Here is a 23,640-nt window from a genome sequence, read left to right on the forward strand (position 1 = left end):
AAGCCAGAGAACATCCTCCGCAAAGCAGCTCCTTTCCCCATGTGGGTGCCAGCATGGCCGGCGTTCTTCCACACGGAAGCTGTGATTGCATCTGGCTTTTCTCCGCCAGTGGCTCCCGGAGCCTCCCGGCCCTCCCAGCCCCAAACAGCAGCTTTCAGACCCTCTGTCCCGTGCTCCTCTGGCTGCCCCTTTCACACCCAGCAGCAGCAGATGTTTTTAAAAATATGTGCTTCTAAGTTTGAACGTAGTTACAAAAAGCCTAGACCTCGACTAGACGTGCGGTGTAGTCACTTGAAGATAGACAGAAGAGACAGGTCCAGCTTGGCCCGGGGACCACTCCCAGCATCCCGCGGAGAACCGCAGCTCAAAGACACCTTGGCGCTGGTGACCTTTATTCTCCTCTCTTCTGCCGAAAAAACATTTGACTAAAATCTATATAATTCAATTTGGTTTAGTACCGGATCTGTTCAGCATAAAGAGCCATCTAGAGAAGCTCTCATTAAAATCCCACTCCGACTGCGGGGACGGAAAAGACACCACCAGGGAGAGACGCCAGCTATTTATTGGAAATCTTTTGCTCACTCTAGATTCAATCTATTTCTGTACATAGTTTCAGTCTCACTGTGATAAACAATTAAAAAGAATCCAGATAATTATGCGCTGTCAACAACCTCCATCCAACAACGTAAAGTTCAAATGCAAGCCCACAAGAATTCACGCTTGGGTAATGCAAAATGCCTGGTGCTTCTCCCGGAGATCCCGGCTGTCCGGCGGGAGCTCGGCAGAGATGTTCAACCACAGAAACTCCACAGCAAACCCAGCGCACTCCGCATTACATGCTACTAAATGACTGGTCTTGCCAGCGTTGGTGATGTAAGCTTTAACCTAATTTAAGACACCCGTTATCATATCTAGAGAGATGAATCTTATGCGTGATGAAGATATGAGAGTTGCGAAGAATCTGGTCAGGGAGATGCTGCAGTCTCCGAAGTGCATTCCTCTACAGCTAAAAACTGGGGAGCCTTCAGAAAACATAAGGACCTCTTGGAGAAGCGTGGAAGAAAAAGCTACCAGAAAATGCACACAGCTCATCTACTGACAACCCAGGCTAAGGAGGTTAAAAGTTCATTTGCAGAAGTAGAACAAAACCTTTTGCTAATTTACACATTACAGGAAGCCAAGCCCAAAAAACACAGCAAACACCTACAGGGTTTTGTTTTGTTTTGTTTTTTAATTCTGCAGAATCTCATATTAAAAACAAAACCAGAAGAGTAAGAGGGAGTGAGAGCTTGCAAGGGGGTGGGCATGCACCCAGCCTTGTGCTTTGCACAGTCTGCCCGGCGTTCCGGGGCCGTGTCCCCAGGGAGCTGCACACCCCATCAGCACCGTGCCCCCACCAGTACCTGCTAAGCCCGTAGCGGTCCCCACTCTGCGGAGAGCATCACCAGCTCCTCGAACAAAGCATGCGGCGGAGAGACGGGGAAAGGGCAGGGGGAAACCGAAGGTGTTGCTGCTGCCCTACGAGGCTTTGACGCCTCCGGCTCTGAAGCGCAAAAGGACCCACTGCACCAGGCCAGAGCTGCTCCTCAAGCGCGGGCTGCCTCCTGCAGAAGGGCTTCAGTGCTGGCAAAGGATCCGCCTTACTACAAGTCTTAAGCAAAGAAAATACCAGGAAAACAAGGGAATGCGTTCACAGCGTCATCGTTACCCCAGCAAACGCAGCTTGGGACCACGCTCGCTGTGCTGCTGCTGTGTATCTGGTGTGATGTATCCCAAACTCGAGTAGGAGGAAGGAGCCTATCTACTGGCACATTATCGATAATCCAGTGGATTATTTTGCGGTAGCAGAAGAAAAATGGATGCAGGCCATTTGCAAACAGATCAAGACCATCTAAGAGACCACCTGCAATGGCTGGGGAGGTCTGAGCACCCACTGACCACGTTCAAGTGCTGCCTCTGCCTTTGCAGGACCCGAACATGCACAGCATTTCTGCGGGGAGGCAGGAGAAGGCGCAGGGCAGGCTCCTTCCTCTCTGCAAAGCTCCCTGGTTGAAAAAACCAACCCCCTAACAAGCTATGGTAAAGGTAAAATTATCTTCAGGAGCCTAATGCAAAAGCTACAAAAACAAGGGAGAGATGACGGCAAACACATGCCGATTTCATTAACGCCGGGAAGGCGTGCGAGCGCGGGGGAGCCCGGGAGGCAGCGCAGCCCCCGCTGGAGGCTCTGCCAGGGGCCTGCGGACCTCCGCGGCCTTTGTCTTTCCACGGAGCTACAGGTGGTTCCAGTTAAATGCTGTAATTAAATTAGCCAGGCAAGATGGGCGCGCTAAGATTTCAAACTAATCGGCAGAGCAATCTCTCATCCACCAACATTAAATGTCTCCAGCACTAAAAATACCCCAGAATTTAGACAGAGCCGATCTGATGGAGGAGAGAGACTTGGGAGGACATCACGCTGCCCTCTCGGAGCCGGGAGCGAGGACGTGTCCCCGGCACCGCACGCTGCCGAAGCCCTTACCTTCCCCTTCACCCGCCCTCCCAGGCTGCTCCTTCCAAACCCCCCTTCTCCCGCCGTCTGCAGGGAGCCCGCCGCACTGCTGCTGGCTCGCTTGGCTTTTCCCACGCAGGAACAGAAAAATAAACAGACAACTGGCTATACTTGCTAATCATGTCAAAGCATTAAAACAAAAGGGATTTTTATTGATCTGAGTGGGCTTGGCTCCAATCGGGAAGAGGCTGATTTAAAATAGTTGCTTAGAACTGCATTTTCAAAACCAAGGAAGTTCTTGGTTTGTTTTGCTTTAGCACCGTCAGCCTCAACCTTCCTTCTTCCTTACTCTGTGTGCTGGTTCACACCTTCTGCCCTGCCCGCCTAGGGTACGTATAGGCAACGCACAGGCACAGCAGGACCGACACGGCTGTACACCTCCCAGCACACCAGCAGGCGATGGACCAGGAGGCACCGGCGCTTGCTGGCCGCCGCAGTGGGGACGAAGCTCGGGGGAGCTGCAGTGGGGCTGGGCTCACGCCCCATGGCATCCCCTCCCTTAAACCGCCCGTACTGGCCCTTCACAAGACAGTGTACTGGGTTAGGTGGGACTCACACACAGATGGGACTAACTAACAGAGCACGGCGGCTCTGGGGATGCCCGGCAGCACTGGCAGCACCGGCAGCAGCTCCGGCATGGGACTGGCTCTGGCATGGGACTGGCTCCAGCACAGGTCAGAGGCACGGCACTCACCAGGCTGCAGCACCCGGCAGCACCCATCCCGGCTCCCCAGGTGCCAGGACGTGATGCTCCAAACCAAGACACAAAGCAGAGAAACAAAACAGGAGGAGAAAAAGGAAAAAAAGGAAAGAGGGGGAGAAAAAAGCATGGCACGAGCCTGGCCCAGGACAGACAAGCCCCAGGCAGGATTCTCCCAGCTCCTGCAAAGCAGAGCGTGCCTACGGGGAGTCATCTTCCGTGTGACGTGCCTTTTGCTACCCACAGGAGCACCCAGATCCTTTGGGTCACTCGAACTCCCGGGGTTTCACCCGAGACCCAGCAGTGCCGCGATCCAAAGGGCCCAGAAACACGCACCAGGAAAAAAATGGCATTTCCAAAGCACGTCAAGCGGGCGGCAGCGCGGGAGGATTGCTGCCTGGCCTGGCCACGCGAGGTCAGAGAGCTCGCTCGCTATTTTCTTTTGGCAGCCAAATCAGGCGAGGAGCATATGAGGGAAGTGCATCTCAGAGGCCTCAGCGGCTAGTGGAAATTTCCAGAATGTCCTGGACAAGAATGACTTACTGGAAGTAATACATAAATCAAGCAAATGAATAGTTACCAGACAGCAGCATAAACAGCTGCCACGGGGATGAAATCAGACCTGCTGTGCCAAGAGGCGTCAGCCTCCTCGCCGGCTGCACCTTCGGGGGGAAATGGGGAAAACAACCCAAGGAAAAGCACATTTCTGGGGAAGCAGCCACCCCGAGTCCTGCACAGGTGCCCCGGTGGGTTTCCTGCGGCCACCGGGCACAGAGCACACCACAGCAAGCGCCACGCCACTGCCGGGGACCCCGGCTCCCGCGGGGCTCTGCGCGGGCAGCACAGCCCGGGGCTGCCAAGGACGGGACTGCTCCACGCAAAGGAAAACAAGCGCTGGGTTGTATTTTTAGGCAGAAGACCTGGAGGATTTTTTTCTTCTTCTCCTTCGCCAACAACCCCTCGTTCAGCAGAGAGCCCTCCGAAACACGCTTCGCTCCGCGTCCAGCCCCTGCTCCGTCACGCTGACGGGCTGTAACGGAGGATGGGTTTTGCTGGATCTCTGGGCTGTGGCCCATAGCAGCCGCCCTGCAGAGCCCATGGAAACCAGCCGCACTGATAAGTGGAAAACAATTTGTGCTAGAGATAGCAATCGCTATCATGTTGGTTAAAACACGTAAACTAGAAAACACCACCGCAGCAAAAACAAAGGGAACGAGTCACTGCTGGCCAGGCCGCAGCTGTGAATGATTAAAGATAATTAATTCTGCTAAATACACGTACACACATTTCTTCTGCAGCCTCCTTAATTGTTTTGACCTTTTGCCAGGAGAGGGGCGGACGCGCAGGCAGGGGCAGCCCTGCTCCTCGGGCCAGGGGGACGCGCGGAGCGGCAGCAGCGACGCATGGAGCAACGCAGAGCCGCAGGAGGGGCTCGGGAGCCCTGCTGAAGGGTGCACGAGCACGGCACCGTCTGTACAGGAGAACCTGGATCTCACTGCCACAAGAACAAAGCAAGGCTCAGATGTCAAATTATGTCCATGCAAAAAAAATAATTCCTAAATGCTTGAAACATAATCAGAGTGAAATCCTCCTGCTCTGCACCTCCAAAGCATTTACTCCTTGGTGAGAAAGTACATTAAAAAAGAAGAAAAAGTCAGGGATGATATCGCAGCTCCACTAAACAGAAATGGCAATTTTCTGCAACCAGCTCCACTCCTGGCGCAGCCACCTGCAAGCTGGGCAGCGCCGCGCGTGCCTCCGCTTCGCTTTGAACCGCTTTAACTTATTTGGCAGAAAAAAGGAATCTGGTTTAATCAGAGCTGGCACATTCTGTTGATAAAAAACCATTTGAAACTACGGTGTAGCCATTCTTGGAGATAGGTGCTGGGCCAAAAGGAGATCTCTGCAGCAAAACAACTCCGAAGCACACAAGCAGGAGCGTGTTGCTAGGTGACGTGCTGTGGGACAGCCTGCTGCACCCAAGGTGCTCTGCAGCACCGAGGAAGTACCGTCTTCCTCCTTTCCCAACTAGAAACAGTGGGAAAAAATTCCCAGAATAGAAAGAGAAAACCCTGAAGGCGGTGAGGAGTCCCGCACCGTGCGGAGCCCGAGCCTGCTGCCCGAACGGGCCGGGGGAAGGCAGGGCACAAACTGCTAAAAATGATGCTGGAAAAGGCGTTTGGGAGAGCGGGGAGTGCGGTGGCGAGGGGCAGTGTCACTGCCAGGCGCGCTCGGGTACCACACACGCTCGCACAGTGAGCTCGCCACGTCTCCTGGCATCAGCTCTTCATGTAGCTTTTTAAAAAGTCTATTTCTTATTTTTAAAGCAGGGGATGAGGAGCACTCTCACCAGCCATCCCCTGCAAACATTAATGCTGCAAGAAGTAACAGACTGACTAAGCAATAGAGATGCCGGTAACTAAAACAGCTACAAGAACCAGGAGAAGATAGGTGCTGGGTTTGCCTTTCAATTCTTTGAAAGACACGGGCTATTCTGGCCTGAGACAAGAGAAACCAGGTGATTCTTAAGATGACCAGAGTCTCCCTAACTTCAGTCGCTGCATCCTCAGACATGCCTGTTGGCAGGGCCAGCGGCAGCAGGCACGGGGCTTACTGGGACGGTCCGCACTGTGGGTGTTCAGGCTTTCCTGCAGAGATCCCCTTGGAAAAACATCAGAACAAAGAGCTCTCCTCTCTTTCAGGAACAGTAAATCACAGCTGGGTTTATCACAGGACTCCTGACAGCGTGAATGTGTCCCAAGAAGGAAAATTAAAGGTTTCACCTACTCACGGGTCAAAGAATAACATCATAATAGCAAGTTTCACTGGAACCGGGGTCTGTAAGCAGAGGAGAAAATTTGCAGCATTACATTCCTGACGAAGGAGCACGGGCAGGGATTGCTCACGCTCTGTATTTCACAGTGGATAACTGCCTGGACACCTGAACGTGAGGCAGGAGGCAGCATAAACAGGCTTAGAGATACAGCAAGAGGCAGAAATCAACTTCATTTTCTATTTATACACTCCCCTTCCTCCAGCCTGCCTGTGCCAGTCCCCGGGATCTGTCCTCCCCCCGCCTCCAGCTCTCCTTTCCCCCTCCGGCGCAGGGGGATGCACCCCGGGAGCAGCAGCGCTTTCCCCGGGAGCCGGAGCGCGGCCGCCCCTGCCTGCGCGGGGCCGGCCGGGGCGCGAGCCCCTCTCGCCGCACGCCGAATTGCAGGGGGGCACCCAGCCGCCCCGGGAAACTCCCGACGTTTCTCTGCTGCACAGAAGGAAGAAGGGCACTGCTCAGCCACCTCCGAGGCGCTTATCCCGGCTGATATTTAATTTGTGTTAATAATTGCTATTTTTTAATGTATCGGCTGTAGTAGGACGGTTTTATTACTCTTATTAACGGCAGCCCCACGCCACATGTGGAGTCCCGTGTCCCTTTTCAGTCCCCTTTCAGCAAACACACAAACCAAAAAACCAGGAGATGTAAGACAACGTGGGACAGACTCTCTTTCTCTGTTTGACTGATACAGATTGACTTCTGCTTTTAGTGCAAGAGATCTCCCCAGCAATACTGTGAGAAATATTTTTTTAGCTCATCTGATAAAAATGCAAATCTTGATTATTCATACATTACTTAAAAAAAAAAAAAAACCAACAGAAACAGATGAGGCAATGCCCTCCGAGAAGTGCAGCCCAGCTTGGCAGGGCCAGGAAGGGGCCCTTCAGTCTCGCCCGTGTTAGTTCTGCCCTGCTCTCGGCTCCCCTCGCCAGGGACGGGGCAGCACCCAAACCCCGCCGGTCCCCACCCCAGAGCGTCCCCCTTCCCCGCGCAGGCCGCCCGGGGCAGCCAGGCCCCCGTCCCTTCTGCCACACCCTGCCTCCCTCCAAACATCTTCTGCAGATGTGCAGCTTTATCTCCACCACCACATCTTTAACCTGCTGTACCGCTGCCTCCACCGGCTCGTGCACAAGAGCCGCAGCAACGAGCCCCGAACCAGGCTGCCCTCCTGCTGCTCCCGCAGCAAGGTCCTCCTTGCCGGGCGGCCCCGCGAGGACCGCCGCCGTGCAGGGGCTGCAGGACTGAGGGGCTGCCGGACTGACCCTGGAGGGATGCTGGAGGGCCGGTGCCCGGGGCTGGCTGTTCCTCTGGCCCCGCGGCCCGGGACAGCCCAAGGAACAGCACCGGCTCCAGGGCTGGGACAGCTTCTGCAGGGCGGCGAGCTCAGCAGAGCAGCCTCTCACTCCTCGGCTTCCTGCCTTTCTCTGAGATAATTTTTTTCCCATTAAATAACCACTATGAGCTGTTTCTCTTCCTAATATAGCACGCACCACTACCCTCATTGTTTGTTTGTGTTTTGTTTTAGTTCCTTCCCTACTAAAGCAGCATGAAACCCATTGTATTACCTGCCTCCCCTCTCCACGCCTCTCACTCAACCACCACCAGCTTTTCCTTTAAATGAAAAGCACTTAAGCGAGTGAGATTCCTCGCACATATTTGGCCGATGGGAATACCTGGAACCGCCTGGCCCTTGGCTTCAGCCTGTAAATGCAGAAGGTTTTGAAACCAAGATCTAAACCAGCTCTTTGGTTTTTAACAGCCTTGCCAGGGAGTCCACGGAACAGATACAAACCCATGTCATAAGAAACCATCTGGAGTCATTTTTAAGTGTGTTTCAGGTATCATTTGTTATTTTTTCTCTTAAACAGATAACTTCAGGTTCTCCCAGACCACCTTCTAAATGGTTATGCCGATTAACTCGTTCCCCAGGTTTCCAGGTCCTGCCTAATCCCTCCTGCTCAGGCAGCGCCGGTGCGAACAGCGAGGGCAGGTACGACCCCGCAGCCTTCAGGCTGGCACAAACACCCGATGATGCTTTCACTTTTTAAACACTAATCAAAGGTTTCCATGGCAACCTGCAGGAGCAGGAAGAAGATGGGAAATTATAGGTCAGCTCTATCACTGAAAGCAAAAAAATTACTCAATTCCTTTGCCCTCGGAAAGTTTCAAGGTGACCTAGAAGTATTGATTAATCAGGTTGCATAAAGGCAGAAAATATGCCCCAGAGTAGTCTTCTATTGTAGCAAAGAAATAGCTTTTAGTCTTGTAATACTAGGCTTGATCTGAAACCCAGTGAGGAGCTTAACCTCCGCTCTGCCTTCTGGCTAGCCGAACCCCATTACCGCTCCATTAAAAGCAACGCTACATTCCCAGCAGCGTACGGGTTCCTCCCGCCGCCACGGGGCCGGGGCACGGCCGCGCAGGCAGGGGAGGGCAGGGACGTGGGTCACCAGGAAAGCCCCCCTCCCGGCCTCCTGCACCGCTCTGTCTGTCAGCCCTCATTTCACTCACACACAGGTTTCCAGTTACTCACCAACCAGATATGACTCAACACTGCACACACACACAAGGAAACTTTTCTACCATTATTAACTTTCAGAGGAAGTGGAAAAAGAAGAGAAAAACATATCAGTCATAAACGTACTTTGCCAAGTGGTTCATGAGCAAGTGCAGCATCTGCCTGTTTTTCTCCGGGAGCCGATGAACGAGGCTGTGGATCTCTGACACCCTCGACTCCTGATTCTCCAATTCTGCATTGGAAATAAAAGACTATTTATCTCCATATCAGGGGGGTTCTTATAGAAAGAGGCATGCAGGCCTGAACATTAACACCAACAGACGTCCCAGAGACCCAAGGTTCCCGCTCCCTACTCCAACCTCCACCCAGGCACGCTGCGGATACCCTCCAAGGCACTTTTCCTTTCTACCAACTCCAACCACTTGTTTCCAAAGGAAGAAAGTAATGGGCTGAAACAATGAGCTGAGAGCAGATGCCAGCCATGTGAAAAGCCAGTTGTGATCAGGGAAGGGGCTGGCTGTAATCAGTGTTTCTCCGACTTCAGCAACGGGAAGCATCAGCACGTTCCCTTTCAACGTGTTCCCAAGCACCCTCAGGACGTGCTCAGCATGGCACCCGGTGAGGTTGTACCATCTGGTCCTCAACAGGCTGGTTGGGTCCGCGGGTGCTGGCAGACGTGCCCCGACAGCCTAAGCGGGAGCCGTTCAAGGAGGCCACCACCGACGTGGCCACGCACCACGTGAGCCCTCCTGACCCCCTGCTCCCACCCGCGTGCGCACAGGCTGCACAGCTGCCAACGGAGGGTTACCTGCTCTCCCACAAAGCACCTTCCCAGGGCAGCCAAAGGAAAGCCGCGCAGACAACTGAACTGCAACCGATCTCATCAAAACACCGTAGGTGTCATTTGAACACATCAGCCTCCCTCATTTTGGCAGATGATGGTTAGCATAAGACAGACCGGCAGCAGCAGCTACTGCCACCAGCCAGCTCTCCGCTCCCCCTGCACCATCTGCCTCTCCTTTTCATCCGGTAAGTCCCAAACAACAACTTGCCCCGTGTCTCTCCATTCTTATTCTACTTCCCGGGACTTAAGAACAAGGAGGTCGGTGGGGACGCAGCAGGGCAGAGATTACGCTCAGTTACTTGCAAATTACGCTCCTCTTTCAGACTGGTGCCATAAACATCAACAAACTCACTCGCTGCTTTGATGAAGCTCCTTTGAAACTGGTACATCATGAGTGGCCCCGGAAGCATTCTGGAAGATAAGAAGGTAACACACACAAAATACATCTGAGTAACACAATCCACAGAAATAAAGCTTTGCCCTTACCATAAATTCAGCTCCATTTTTAAAAGTGCAGAATTAAGCAATAGCAACTCTAATTAATTCCCCCCATCAGAATGAACAAGATCTATTGAAGCACCTTTGATTTACTCTTCCTCCCTTTTCTGCACCACACTACATTCATCTTTAATTCTAGCATTCCTTCAGTAACACAGAGTTTCAGTACCTTAGCGAGCCCACAATTGGCAAGTAAGTTTAAAAATAAATTAGAAAGAGAAACAAGCCTAGTCATAAAACTTTAACAGTCACCATTCCCATTAAATTCCCCATTCTCCCCTCCCACTTCCACATCCCTTCAATGGACAGCTTGGTGCTGCCGCCATTCTTCGTCGCTTTGCGAGCAGTTCAAACTCTGGAGCAAAGGTTGCCAATCATGCAAAATTGTGCAGTGTTTTGTGATTTTCTAGGCTGAGATCCACCAAGCTAATTATACTCATCACCCTAATTGGCTTTAGCCTCTCTCTTGTGCTCTCTCTCTCAAATAAAACCCAATGCACAGAACAGCAACAGCAAGCAAGACGCTGCAGTCGCGACAGGTAGAAGCATGTTGTGGATAATGAGATGCTGACTGCTGCCAACAAACGAACCCTTTGGGAAGATAACGCACGATGATAACGGCATCAGCTTGCAGACAGAAATTATTACTACAATAAAGCTCGGCACCCTGTTCTCAAAAAGCACTACAGCCACAGCCCTTAGGGGAGCACTGGGCTCCCCTTCTGCCACATGCTCGTTAGGTGGAAGCCTATCATGAAAAGCTTCAGGAAAGCTTAAATCAAGGCCAGGGACGCAAGAATGAGCTTTTAAAATCATGTTTGTATGATACAAGCATCTGTCAGAGAGCTGATTGTGTTCCCCAGATCCTACCCAAACATGCTGGAGGGTCAAGGGAAAAGCCCGAATAAATTCTCTAAGAGCAGTTTCTTCTTTGTTTCTATTGAAGTGCTACTGTTAAGGGTCTGCAATAACCAGCAGTAATGCCCCAGACCATCACCAAATCCATCCTGAAGCTGCATGACAGATGAGGCTTTTCTGCCTTACCTCAGGTAAGTTTTCAGTGCACTAGTAATGGTCTTTATCTCCCACTCTGCACAGATCTCCGTTTCTGTTTCTGTGGCTGTTTTAGGATCTAAGGAAAAAGACAAAAAAGAAGAAAGTGAACCAAAGTGAAGATAACACCAGCTCGTACCAGCTCACCAGCTCAGCTGTGTGGGAAGACCGTCACGTCTCATTCCATTTGCTATTCCCCAGCCCAGTGACCACAAGCTGATCCCCAACAGACACTTCTGCAGGGAAGCAGAGTTCGTTACGTGAGATGGGCCACACTCACTTGCATGGGAAGAGAAAAAGGAAAGAAAAACATTCATCATGAGCAATGAGATGGGCAGTTTGACTCAAAGCGTGGCATTACACAGGGTGCAGGAGACTGCGGTGTTCAGCGACAGTGGTGACAGAGCGGGGCACAAACACAACATGGACCCAGGTAATTAGAGACCCCCAGGACTCAGCAGAAAACCCCAGCCCCAAGTAGGCTGCAAGGCATTGCCACAGCCTAAACGAACGCGAGCAACAGCAGCAAGGGTGGCATAGCCCCTGTGGTGGTCGGTGGGTGTTGGGCAGGCGGCAGGACAGACGGGGTGGCAGAGGCAGGAGCCCTGCCCGGGTGCGTGGGGGGACAGGAGGCGGCTTGTTCTCCCGCCCAAGGCAGGGAAGAGTCCCTGGAGCTGGCCCGACCTGCTGCGGAGGGTGTGGGAAGGCAGATCCGCACTCCCTCAGCTCCACAGCTGCGTTTCATTTGGATGGGTGGGAGGAAGCGGGGCTGCTGCACGTGGCGCTCTGTGGCCAGGCTCCGGCACAGCCGGCGTTCGCACGTCACCCGCGGGGCTGCCCGCTCCGGGGACCCTCACTCAGCTCACCGCTCCAGGAACGTGCCACCAAGCGCCGCCCTCGCCAGCCCGACGCTGGCTGCGAGGTGGCCTTGGACTGGGAAGCTCCTGTCGCCTCGCGGAGCAGGAACACCCACAGGCCCCCCGGGGACCACCACGACCCGGGAGCCTCTCACCGCTGCCAAGGTACATGAGAGGGAGCAGTGATGCTGCTTGGTTTGAGCTGCGCTAGCGGCGAGGGAGAGGAGAAACACCCAGGGTGTTCTGAAGCGGTGCAGGGCACGGAGCGCAGAAGCAGCTCCGGCTGGGTGGGTCACTGGTGTGGCAGAACCATGCTGCAGTTTGTTTTGTCACCTATGGCCTCTTGATGACATCCTATTCTGTTCCTCCATCCTCCCTGCCGCAGGCTGTTTCTTGCCATCTTTAATATTTAAACCCCTGATTCACCCTTCTCCAGCCCTGCAGCGGACGCAGGGCTCCAGAGCAGCCCCTGAGCCACCGCAAGCAGTGAGCCTTGAAGAGCATCGGGTATGATGGCAAACCTCCCGGCACAGGGAGAACCCAGCCCAGACCCTGTGATGAACAAGACGGTGCCAGGCCCTTGGCATGCAATGTCAACGAGCGATGGCAGAGATCGAGCTGCCATCCACATCCACCCACCGCAGCCCCTTGCCGTGGCTCTTGCCCACCTTGTCACCAAGCGCCGCACATAACGCTGCGGAGAGCTGGTTGCCAGCACAGCTGGCGAGCGCGGCTCTTGTAGCACTCATGACGAAGGTCTCCAAGCTACAGCTGACGTGCGCGCACGCACACCTCTCTGCTGCCGTCCTCCAAGGACACTTCTTCCCAGGTCCTTGTTCCCACTGTCAAGCAGAGACAAGGTCCGAGCCACTCCTCTGCTTACCCTGCCCCTGCACGATTTACACTCCTGACCCCTCCACGGCTGCCTTAAATGAAAACATGAATGGATCTTCAAAACACTCTCTGGCGATAACTAGTTTCTCCTGATAGCTTTGGCTTTGACAAGTCAACGGCAAAGAATACCCGCGAGAGACACAAGCTACATTATACGGTGCTTGCGCTGGCTACGCTCACCAGTGCCAGCAGGACCCAGCCCTGGGCACTGAGACCCTCTACCCACTGATGTCGAGCAGACACTGCATCCATCCCCCCGCTGAGCTCTCCAGCGTGGCCGAACCCCCAATTACTGTCGGACAGTGCTGCTGGGATCACTCCCACCCCACAGCCTTGGAGCCATTTTCTGAACCACGTACCCTCACCGGCAGGAGGAAGAGATCCTCTCCAGCCCCGCAGAGCACCATGCGCCTGGGAAGCTCTCCGAACGTGGCTCCCGTCAGCCCAGCTCCCAGCTGAGCCCCGCAGGGCCGGGGCAGAGGTTGGTCCCTGCAGCAGCCCATGCGGGAGGGCTGCAGGACGGGCTGCACCAGGCTCTGCAGAGAAGTGCAGGTTTGCGCTTCCCAACTGTCGGCTGCTTTTTGCAGCACGAGGCGGTTCTGGGCCAGTGCCCAGAGCGTTACTGACTTGCAGAAAAGGTGCAAACGATGACACTGGGTCACACTTTGTAATGGCCTGATGCAAACTTTGCAATGAGACAGGCAGGAGCCCACAGGACACTCTCCCAGAGCCAGGCAGAGGGGAGCGGCATGGTTCCTGGGGCACCCCTGGAGCGTGTCCGTACCAGCAAAGGCCAAACCCACACCCCTGGGCACATGGTGGGTCTGAGGGCAGTGAGGTACCACCAGCACAGTGCCACACACGGGCTCAGCCAGCCCATCCCAGCAATCGGCATCAGCAGGTTCCTAGAAGAGCAGCTCTCCTGGCCGCGGTTCGGTGCAAGGGGCCCGGGACCAGCTCAGCACCTCTGCATTGCACTGCGCTTCCAGCCCCTGGCACCGCTCCGTGGGAACTGGGCATCCGCACAGCCGTGATGCTGTGGAAATCCAGTCCCATGACTCGTAACTGCACGTGTGCCAGCCCCGTGCCCCGCCACGCTCTCGATGCTCGTGCCGAGGGGGCTCAGGACCCTGGCACCACCTGCCCTTACCCCGGACCCTATTTCTGCCGGGGGAATTCATGGCACCAGCTCGCAGGTCCCACGGGAACCACGGAGCTGCCCTCCGGTTTCCAGCTCTGCGCAGTGTGAGCGCCTGGGGCCAGGGAGCCTCCGAAGCGCCTCTATTTTTATTGCCAAATACTGCAGCATACTTTTCTCCATCTCCTCCGGGGCCTTCCCTTCCTCTCTGCATTTTTTCCCCTCCTATCTTTCCTTTTAAAAATTCCTTTCAAGAAATCAAAAAAACACACAGCTGTTCTGGACGATGTAAATAGGAGGCTCCAGACTAGCAGCCCGCTCTTTCCCAAGGCAGGTCTGAATCAGCCGCCTGCAAACCGTGCTCACAGGGATCTGCAGCTTTCTGCTTCTCCCTGCTTTCTGCAAACCACCAACCCAGGTCAGGAAGCCAGACTTTTTTGCACGGTGTTCCACAGTGAGATCAATAAGGCGCTATTTTTACTGATTTCTGTGAAAACACCTTAATGCTTTGACAATAAAAGAGCTTTCAGGAAGCAGCGGCCGCTCCCTTCTTTGGCACCTCCACCCATGCCGGGACCCTGCCGCCACGGGGGCCGGAGACAAGCTGGCCGCGCCAGGGGCACTCCTCAGTGACCGCTGCCATCTGCACACCCGCCTCTAGCAGACACCAATGCGGATGGCATTTATTTTTGAATCTTTGCTGACAATTACAGCCGGTCAACTCGAAAGCCACCATCAGATCGGCATTAAGTGGCCCGGCCGTGGATACCTCACACACAGCACCAAGGACCAAGACTAAAGACAGCGACTGCTCCATGGCAGAAGCGAGGAGCACGGCACCGGTCGCAGCTGGGGAGGAGGGAGAAGCGGGGCACGAACGTGCCCCCTTTGCAGGCATAAGCGCACTGTTTCCTTCCCGCTTGGATGCTGTTTCATGAACCCTCTTTGCTTAACTCAGTCCTGGCATCTCTCAGCCGCTCCAGAGCTGAAGGCTTTGACTGCACTGAGCCCTGGGTGAGCAGGACCTGGAAACACAACAGGGATACTGCTCCCACCAAAATCCCTGGGAAATGTCTGCGGGGACCTCAGGAGACACGGCTGTGGGTCCTTTTGGCAATACGGACGTGCCAAGCGTCCCTGGAGAGCTGGAGCAGGCGCAGAGAGGACCTCACCACGACCAAGGCCAAGCCTGACGCCAGATACAGCTGCCGACGCCATCTGGTCCCACGGATTCAGCTCAGTGGGTATTTGTCTTTTCACAGACATGTATAATGCACTTTTGAATTTTAAAGCAATAGGTAAGCATAGTGTAATTTTAAAACTAATTAAAAGAATGCACTGAATAAGAGTTAGGCTTTCCCTTAGGGCAAAGGGTTTATTTTAATTAAAAAAAAAACATCAAGAGCACTTGAAAAAGTAAACATTTAAGAAATGTATATTCACACAACGATCACGTGTCTCTCACAGCAATCACACAAATGAACACCATCCTTCCTCATCACTGCCAAGGCAACTTCCTATTGCACTACCTTTTTAAGGAGGCAATTATAATAGATTAAAGATAAGCTTGGCATAGTAAAAAAAAAATCCCAAAAACAAAAAAACCCCCTTTTTAAAAAACCCCTTTTTAATAACAAGGCCTTCGCTGAAGTTGAACAAACAACTCAAGACGGGATGTCTTTTCAAAAGCTCATCCAGGAGTTTATCGGCATGATTCATGAAACACTAGGTGAAATTCAACAGCCGGTCTCGCAAAAAGGCTCGGAGCAGATAATCAGTTCCCCTTGACCTTCAAATTTATGAGTCTGCAAGAAGTTAGCTTTGTCGGTTACAGATGTAGCATCTGTCTCCCCAGCCGGAGATGGCTGTAGCCAGCACCACAGAGAACTTCTGTCTCCGCACAAGGACACATTTCCACATGGACTGGTGTAAATGTGAACCAGGGCCCGTAAAAGCACCCACAGGCCAAATTCAGTATTAACCCTGAAGTTGCTTATTGCTGTGAATTACTAATCCCATGTCTCTCAGCAGATACGGAAGAGGCTGAAGTGAAAGGGTAAGGGGAAAGGGAGTGGAAAATTAACTTCCCCAAGCTTCAGCAGAAACTGAAGAAAGCACTTTGCTCACCCCTGACACTGCCCGCCACGGCAGCATCACCCCGTTCCTGTTCGCCCCTTCTGTGGGGTCACAAATACCACACAGGACAGCGTTTCCCGGCTCTCACCCGACTGCGAGACCAAAAGGGGTTATTGCTTACAGCCTCATACGGGGGATATTTGAGGGAAGAAAAGGGAGCTGCAGCACTCCAGATCTAAATCAGGAAGAAATTAGAACGCGCTTTTTTATGGCAGGATCTACTCAGAAATTCAGGGGAGGGAGGAATCCATTCCCATTACCAAAAATTTAGTTTTGCTGGTTTGTTTTCTTCCTGGAGGCAAACAGCAGCAGCAGCAGAGGGGCCGGGGGGGCCCGGTGCATCTCTGTGATTTGGTCCCTGCAGACCCCAGGTGATGGGATGGGCGCCACAGGGCAGGGAATGGGGCTGGACACGGCACGGCAGCGCGGCAGGCAGGAGGGAAGCCCAGGCTGATCAGACACCCCCAAACCCTCAGCCATGACCAAACCACAGCAAGACACTCGCGTGTAATGCAGGGGACACTCTCCCTGGCAGCCGCCCGCGCCGGCCCCGGCTGCCGCACAGCCCATCCCGCACAACCACTGCCCGAAGCCCTTTCTAAGGAACTTCTCCATCTACTTCCTGGGGATGGAGAAAGCTGCTGCCGTAAGACAGCTGGTTTCAATTCCTCACCAGTTTCTCCACAGCAAGGGGAACCGCTTGGGGCACCACTTCATCACCCAGCCATAATTCTCACCCACGCCTGGGTGGCTCGAGAGATTTCCAAAACAGCCACAGAGCACATTATATCCAGCAGCGAGGGGCCACAGGGAGCCCCCCTCACCAGCCCTCACGGCTCACGTTGGGAAGGAGCGAGAAGAGCAGACCAGACACTGTGACACTCCACTCATCTTAGCGCTGGGTTTCAGCAGCGGATCTGCTGGTACCACTGCTGTCCTGTGCACACACGCTTCCACAATAAACCCTTTCACGGGAGCTCTGGCTGATGAAAGTTTGGTTTTTTGTTGGGTTTTGTCCTCACTTGGATGGCGCATGGTGATGGTGAAGGCTAGGGAAAGGTGGCTTGCTCTGCCACGGATGACCTGCCTCCCACGAGCCCTGGGGGGAGGCACACCTCCCCACTTCACCCCAGTTTAGACTAAGACGAGCTGTTCTGCCTAAGCCCGAGACCTGCGCTGTCCCTGACCCGGCTGCTGCCCACGGGAAGGCTCTGCTCCGTGGTTGTCCAAGCACAGTGCCGACCTCCTGCAGAGACACCTCGTGCCAAAGGCCTTCCCGGCAGCGTCACTGACACCAGCCACCGCTCAGGGAAACTTGATCTTTTTGCCATTTAAACTGTATGTGAATCAGTAACGCTGCCCACATTCGTTTCTAAATATAAGGGAAACTTGAAGTTGTAAGCACAATTTGGCTCTGCAGTTCACGAGGGTTGGATCCAAGCACGAGTGTCCGAGTGGAGCAGTGCCGCTACCAGCAGGAGTTCAGAGCCTCGAGGGCAGCTCAGAACAGAAGGGACTTTGACAACAGACACATTTCCGTTTGACGCCGACTTTACAGACAGCCTGAACTCTAGGATTCTCGAAGATGATTTAATTGCCTGTGATTCGGAGAAAGATACAGAGTCACGGGTTTGCAAAGCATCCTGGTGATCGACAGCATGGGAGATCCCCAAAGGGGTTCCTCCTTCCAGCACCCACTGGGCCGCCCGAGCGGCAGCCCCCGGCACGCACTCGCCTCTGATGGGGCTTCCAGAACCGACAACTAATGAAGATGTGTTGGGACAAAGAAAAAACCCTGACGATATATCACCGCATTATGAGACACGAGGTCGACAGCTGAGTGGCTTCAGACGCTGAGGAGATAATGGATGCTGGATGGTGTCCAAAACTTTGAATCCCTCCCAGCTCCAGAGAGCTCTTAAACCAAGCAAGTTTTGCCATCTGTCACAGCCCCGCCACCTTGACCCAGAACTGCCACAGCCCGAGACCGCCCTTTCGATAAGAAAACGAGGATCCGCTGCTCTGCTAGCTCGCGAGATGACGCACACCGGCGCGAAAAGCCTAAGCAGAGGACCTGGCATGTCAGACCTGCTGCGCCGTGGGGCACCCAATCCCCAGCCTATTTTTATCGGTGGGCAGCAATGCTCTTTAACCGATGCTCTAACGCAATAGTGCCAAATGTGTGCGCCGTGAGACAGCTCTGGCTTATCTGCTGTACTTGGGTGGCTAGCAGGACATATTCACATGCCCCACAACCTATGCCAAACTTCTACTAATAAAAGAGTCAGTCACCAGCTCTTGTGACTGCAGCGAACTTTCCAAATGCCAGAGCAAAACTGGTGCAGAGGGGTCCCCTTGCGTCAGCCTCTGATTTAGAGCCTTACCCTTCTGTTTCCTAATTATTCCGGGATTATCAATTTTGCATAGGTTAACACTGACAACTCTAACAGCCACCCCGGGCTTTGCTCAGTGAATCTCTTAACAGCGGGAGGAGAAGGAATTGGGAGAGGAGAAGGAAAGATGTTGAAAGTGAAACACAACAGATTAAAACTTTTTGCAAGGAGAAATACACAGAGCAAGGAGCACTGGCATTTTGTGAAGGCAAGGGAAAGGAAGTCACGTTGCAAAGGAATGATAATAAGTGAATGGAAAGAGGAAAAAGACCGCAAATGTCACTCATTTCCTCCAAGGAGTAGCAAACACACTCCTACGGGCACTAACAAATTATTAAGCATTTGTTTCCTCATTACTACACCTATTTCATACACGGTTTTGCCAAGTCTGAGAAACATCAGAGGGGACTGGCAGAGGGCAGCTGCCACTGCTCCAATCTAAGTGTGTTTTCTCAAAACAGTTCTTCAAATGTGTGTCTCATGCATGTCTGGACGGACAGACTGCCGCAGGGCTGCAGCTGGGGATGGAAACGCCGCCTGCTAGTTCAGGGGATGAAATGGTTTGGTCACACACAGCCATAGCCAAGCTCAGCACCAGCCTGGACCACAGCCAAGGGCACAGGGAGCAGGGGAGGTTCTGCTGGAGGGGCCAAGCCCTGGGAAGGTAGTGAAAAGACCACAGAGGGGAACGGCTTGTGTTTCTTTTTGGGTCAAGTATAACCCCTGGGCTACAGTTGACACAGAAGCTGGGCTGGGAGTCAGGCTACAGATCCTCCAATGCAGACCAACAAGCATGACCCAACATAGGGCTTTGCACAGCTATGGGGTGATGGAAACCCACCACCGCCGACAAGGAACCACTCGAGTCAGTCGTAGTGGTCCCAGACCTGCACCAGAAACAACTACCAGCTCACTGACAGTCACAAGACCTGTTTGCTCCTACACATTTCGGTGCTCAGATTAGGGAATGCTGGTTCAGAGCACAAAGGCACTTGTAGCAAAGACCACAGCCTCCCTCGTGCCATCGTGCCATCTCAGAGGTGGAGAGATGTTTCTGAGGGCTGCTGGGCAGCTGCAGGGGGGCTGCACAGGGTGGCCAGTGCTCAAAGGAGCCCCGCAATGTCAACACCAAGCTCTGCCGCGGTGTGACCCAACACCTTCTCTCTTCCCGAGCACCCAGAACCGCAGGACCCGATGCCTCAGGCATGAGGGAAACATGCTTGAAAGGTCTGGGCAAGACCGTGTTAAAACAGGCACAAGAAGGTCCAAGGGGAAAGTAAGAAGAGCCACAGGCAGCATGCAACACACAAGAGAAAATAATTAAAAAGTATTCTGGGAACAACGTGGCAGAGGTATGAGATTAAAAACCAAAGCTTTCAGCTATTTCTTTGAAGATTTTAGTTTGCATTTGGGAAGGCTGCCAAAATTCGTAGCACATGTGAGCGGGACACCAGTGACTGCACCAGAAGACCTTTTAAAGCAATGTCCTACACGAGTCCTACCTTAGCAACCTGCCAGTGGTGCCCCAGGACCTCACGGCCTCTAACAGCATGTGGCCCTAAGAGCACATTCACCACGATTAGGTACCCCAACAAGAGCCTCCGTTCTCGGCTGGCAAGACTTCAAAGCAGCACAATCCACTTGCCTTTAACAAAATACGAGATACTTACCCATTAATATACTCAACAGCTTTTGAACTCTAGAGTTTACTCCAACGATTCGGTAGAGCCCTTGCTCATTGATCCCTAGGAAAAATAAAGAGCTTATTAGGAGAATGTCAAAAGAGCTACTAACATTTCTTTCATTTCTTTGGCTTCTCTAATAGCAAAAATAATTAAACCCTCTCACCAACTACATACAAAATTATAGAAGAGGGTAAAGTTTGATTTTGATGTCAGGGCTTTCATGTATTGATTCAAAGTATTACCCCCCAATTAGCTCAGTAATAAAAGATCCAAGGACATCTTTCCACCACACCACTATCAGCGAGGGAGTATGGCTGCACCATGCAGGATCTGCACTTTACCAACAACACAAGGGCAGTTTTAGAAAATTTTACCGTGCCAAGTTCTTCAGGTTGAGGTCTGAGCCTTTTGCATGTGCTTCATGCAGGGAACAACGAGAACCAAACGACTTGCTAGGGCAGAGAGCGGCCAAAGGACATGGTGACAGAAGCCCTTTCTGACCAAAGCACCCCAGGTTGGGTCTGCTGCACCTCCCCGGCTGGAGCTCTCTGAACTTACCCCAAGAACTGCACTTGCCTTGTTTGGTCTCATCTACCCATTTGTTTTGTTTTCTTTTTTTTAAATTGTTTTGCTCCCATATGGCTCTTAAACCATGACGTGGACATTACAGAGAGCTGTGGCTAGCATGAAAATCTCTGGGTATTCCCCTTCACGCGGGACACTGCAGAAGGCCAGTAGCTCCCAGGTGTCCCTTTGCTCTCGGCAGCAGTTTCAGCACTGCTGCCAGTATTATAGGGGAAAACGTCACGTCTGAACACAACATAATACGCTGCCTATGGGCAGGAAGAAGATCCCAGTGAAAGAACATGGGCAGAAATAGTGCCAGGTCAGAGCCCTGCTGAACCCAAAGGTTCCTGTGAGGCCTCTTTCTCACCCAGTGCCGGCACCAGCGCTCTCAGAAACAATGTGAGAACAAGACCCTATTTCACCCATATTTCACTGGGAGGGGGCTCAGACGCTAACAAGCTAGCCCGTCTGTATATAAACAGTCTTCGCAAGAGATTTAGGGGAAGGATTGAAACACAGATCTATTTGTTGTCCCACACGAGAGAAGCGCTTTGCAGCGGTACCGCACGAAGGGATGCTCAGATGACGTCCCCAGCTTTGGTCCCTGCCCGCATCTTGCACGTTTGCTGAACCCCTGCTAACCCCGGCCACAGGGCAAACGCACGCCTCAGCAAAGGCATCTGCCTGAGCGTATTACAGGGTTTATCTGATGTGGGTCCCTGAGAGTTAATGGATCATTTTTGTCCATGAAAAGAGCAGGTAATCAATTGCTATGCTACAAACAGCTGCAAGGCCGTCCCCCAAAACAAGACCATCTGGTAAACTGCTCTACCTCTTGTTTCGACAGCATGTATGCATTTCTTGATAATGCTGAAGCCGATATTATCCAACTGGGCAGCTGAAAGGGAAGAGAAGAGAGAAGTCATAAAACACCTAGCAGAGGGATGGCTTTGCACTGAGCACATCGCTCATCCCGCAGTCATCGCTGACATTCACAGCAATACCGTACCACTGCTCAAACGAGGCGGGGAGGAAGGAGAAGGAGATAAATTAGGTGTTCATGGCAGAAAGGCACGAGTACAGTAGCTTGTACCAGGTGTAACCCAGGCGAGCGCAGAACACCAATCCGTCATTTCAGCCTCCACATCCCTCTGAACCGGCACCTCCCACGCCTGCCGAGCAGCAGAGCCCCGGGCTATGTCAGAGATCTACGTCTGCAGTAGGCCAAATATTAATTTAGGATGAAGGTGAGATAACCTGAAGAGACCTTTGTCTTCGACAACAGGTTGCTTGGGAAAAAAGGGAATCATACACAACACAACAAATCCCTGAAAACGGCACATGAGGCAGCTTGCTTGATGAGTCCCAGGTAATTCCTATAAATCCTTTCAGCTCTCCACCCAGCTAACCAAGCCACCTATGCGCTGGAGAGATGCCTTCATCTCGAGGCCATCTCCATCACCCCATACTGGGGACCGCCTGTGTGTCTGGGGTATGGGACTGGCTCCCAGGCTTTGCCTGGGGCAGCAGGATGGGGGACTTCGGTCGGAAGCATCTCCTGTGCCCAGCGGGAGGGGACCTGTCCCTCGGGAGCCAGCCAGCGCCAACCCCGGCCCCCCACCAATGCTTGCACCCTGCCTGCACCACACTTGAGGCAGACACTCCTGCCCCCCCGGCAATGCAAAAGCCCGGCTAAACAATATTGTCTCGTGAACACTGTACATTACATCCCAGTTACCCTCACTCTACGCAGATGTGCACAGTTCAAGAACAGCCCCTTCTCTTATTAATGCAAATGAAATACTTATTTGGTGCAAATTAGGGTGTCCTGAAGGCAGCTGACTCTGCCTGAGAGTAAGATCTACAACACTCGAGTTAATGGAATGTAGAACTCAATTAACTCATGCTGTTGCAGGTTTTCACATTTAATTTCAAGGAATTACTAATATGCGAATCCAAATACCTGCTGGAAGAATTCATCCCTTAGTCAGCTTTCCACCGCCACGTGGAAAACACTGCCCACAGACAGCTATTTGTTAAGGAAAATTACTTCCTCCCTGTATAAAGGTTTGGGAAAACTTTCATACGGCAGAAGCCCCACAGAGAAGGGTGTGCAAAGTCACCGCGGGCTCCAGGGCTGGGATGAGCCTCCTGGGCAGAGGCCGCGGGAGGCAGGGCACGCAGCCCGCCTGCCTCAAGCCAAACCTCTGCCGCCGGCCTTTCGCCCCATCTGGCCCTCGAGCTGGCAGGGATGCATCTGCCCCCGCCGCCATCCCGCCTCCCGCGGCAGCATGGACCCAGCAGACGGGAGGAGCATCACTGGGGACTGGGGCAGAGCCACCAACCCGCTCCGCTCCCCGGCTGACGCAGGGAAGGTACGGGATTTTTCCAGCAGTGCCTGACAGACGACCGTACAGCATGGCTGCGTACAGCACGGTTGAACCCCAGAAGGTAGAAAAAGCGTAGAGTTAGCTTGAAAGCAGATGACTTTACATCTGCACAGGCTTGAGGGAATGCCGTGTTGCAAGAGACACAAAACTGAATTTTATCGAGAGCATATCAGGAAGGGATCGGAACCCAGGGCTGGCAGTGTCCTCAGGGCAAGGCACATGCAATTTTACTCCTTTGCATTCCCCCTGTTCACATCGCTTATTTAAACACAGATTCACTGCTGGTGCACGATAAGCTGCCAGCTCCCTGGCTGCCTATGGCTTGCATGGTGCAGTCCCTTACTAATCACTTGTTTTGAGTTCTCTGCTGGTGGTGTTTCTTGTGTGATGAATGGCACAAGAACCTGAAACAGTGAAACAGTAAAACAGCTCGATTATATTTTTCTGGGCAAGCATACTGAAGTGCTGAGCCAACATAAGCACACAAGTTGCAGGATGCCTGTGCTATAGGATGTGTGAATATCCAGAAGCTCCAGGGCCCTTTGCTAGGCATCGCAGGGCTCTCCAGCACCGCTCCCAACCA

The 23,640-nt window shown here is 53.0% G+C and overlaps 1 protein-coding gene across 3 annotated transcripts in view; it reads right to left on the bottom strand.

The window, feature by feature from the left end:
* The window catches only part of ARHGAP26 (Rho GTPase activating protein 26), a 151,788-nt gene that overhangs the window by 58,672 nt on the left and 69,476 nt on the right, over positions 1 to 23,640 (bottom strand). For all 3 annotated transcript variants that reach the window (XM_059825154.1, XM_059825153.1, XM_059825155.1), the window contains exons 13-17: positions 21,500 to 21,565; positions 20,086 to 20,160; positions 10,989 to 11,076; positions 9,799 to 9,857; positions 8,729 to 8,834 (exon numbers count right to left, since the gene is read on the bottom strand). In XM_059825154.1, the coding sequence (XP_059681137.1) occupies positions 8,729 to 8,834; positions 9,799 to 9,857; positions 10,989 to 11,076; positions 20,086 to 20,160; positions 21,500 to 21,565 (394 nt within the window). The remainder of the gene's footprint in view (positions 1 to 8,728; positions 8,835 to 9,798; positions 9,858 to 10,988; positions 11,077 to 20,085; positions 20,161 to 21,499; positions 21,566 to 23,640) is intronic.

The sequence above is a fragment of the Gavia stellata genome, chromosome 16, assembly GCF_030936135.1.
Source record: "Gavia stellata isolate bGavSte3 chromosome 16, bGavSte3.hap2, whole genome shotgun sequence".
In the NCBI taxonomy this organism is placed as follows: domain Eukaryota; kingdom Metazoa; phylum Chordata; class Aves; order Gaviiformes; family Gaviidae; genus Gavia; species Gavia stellata.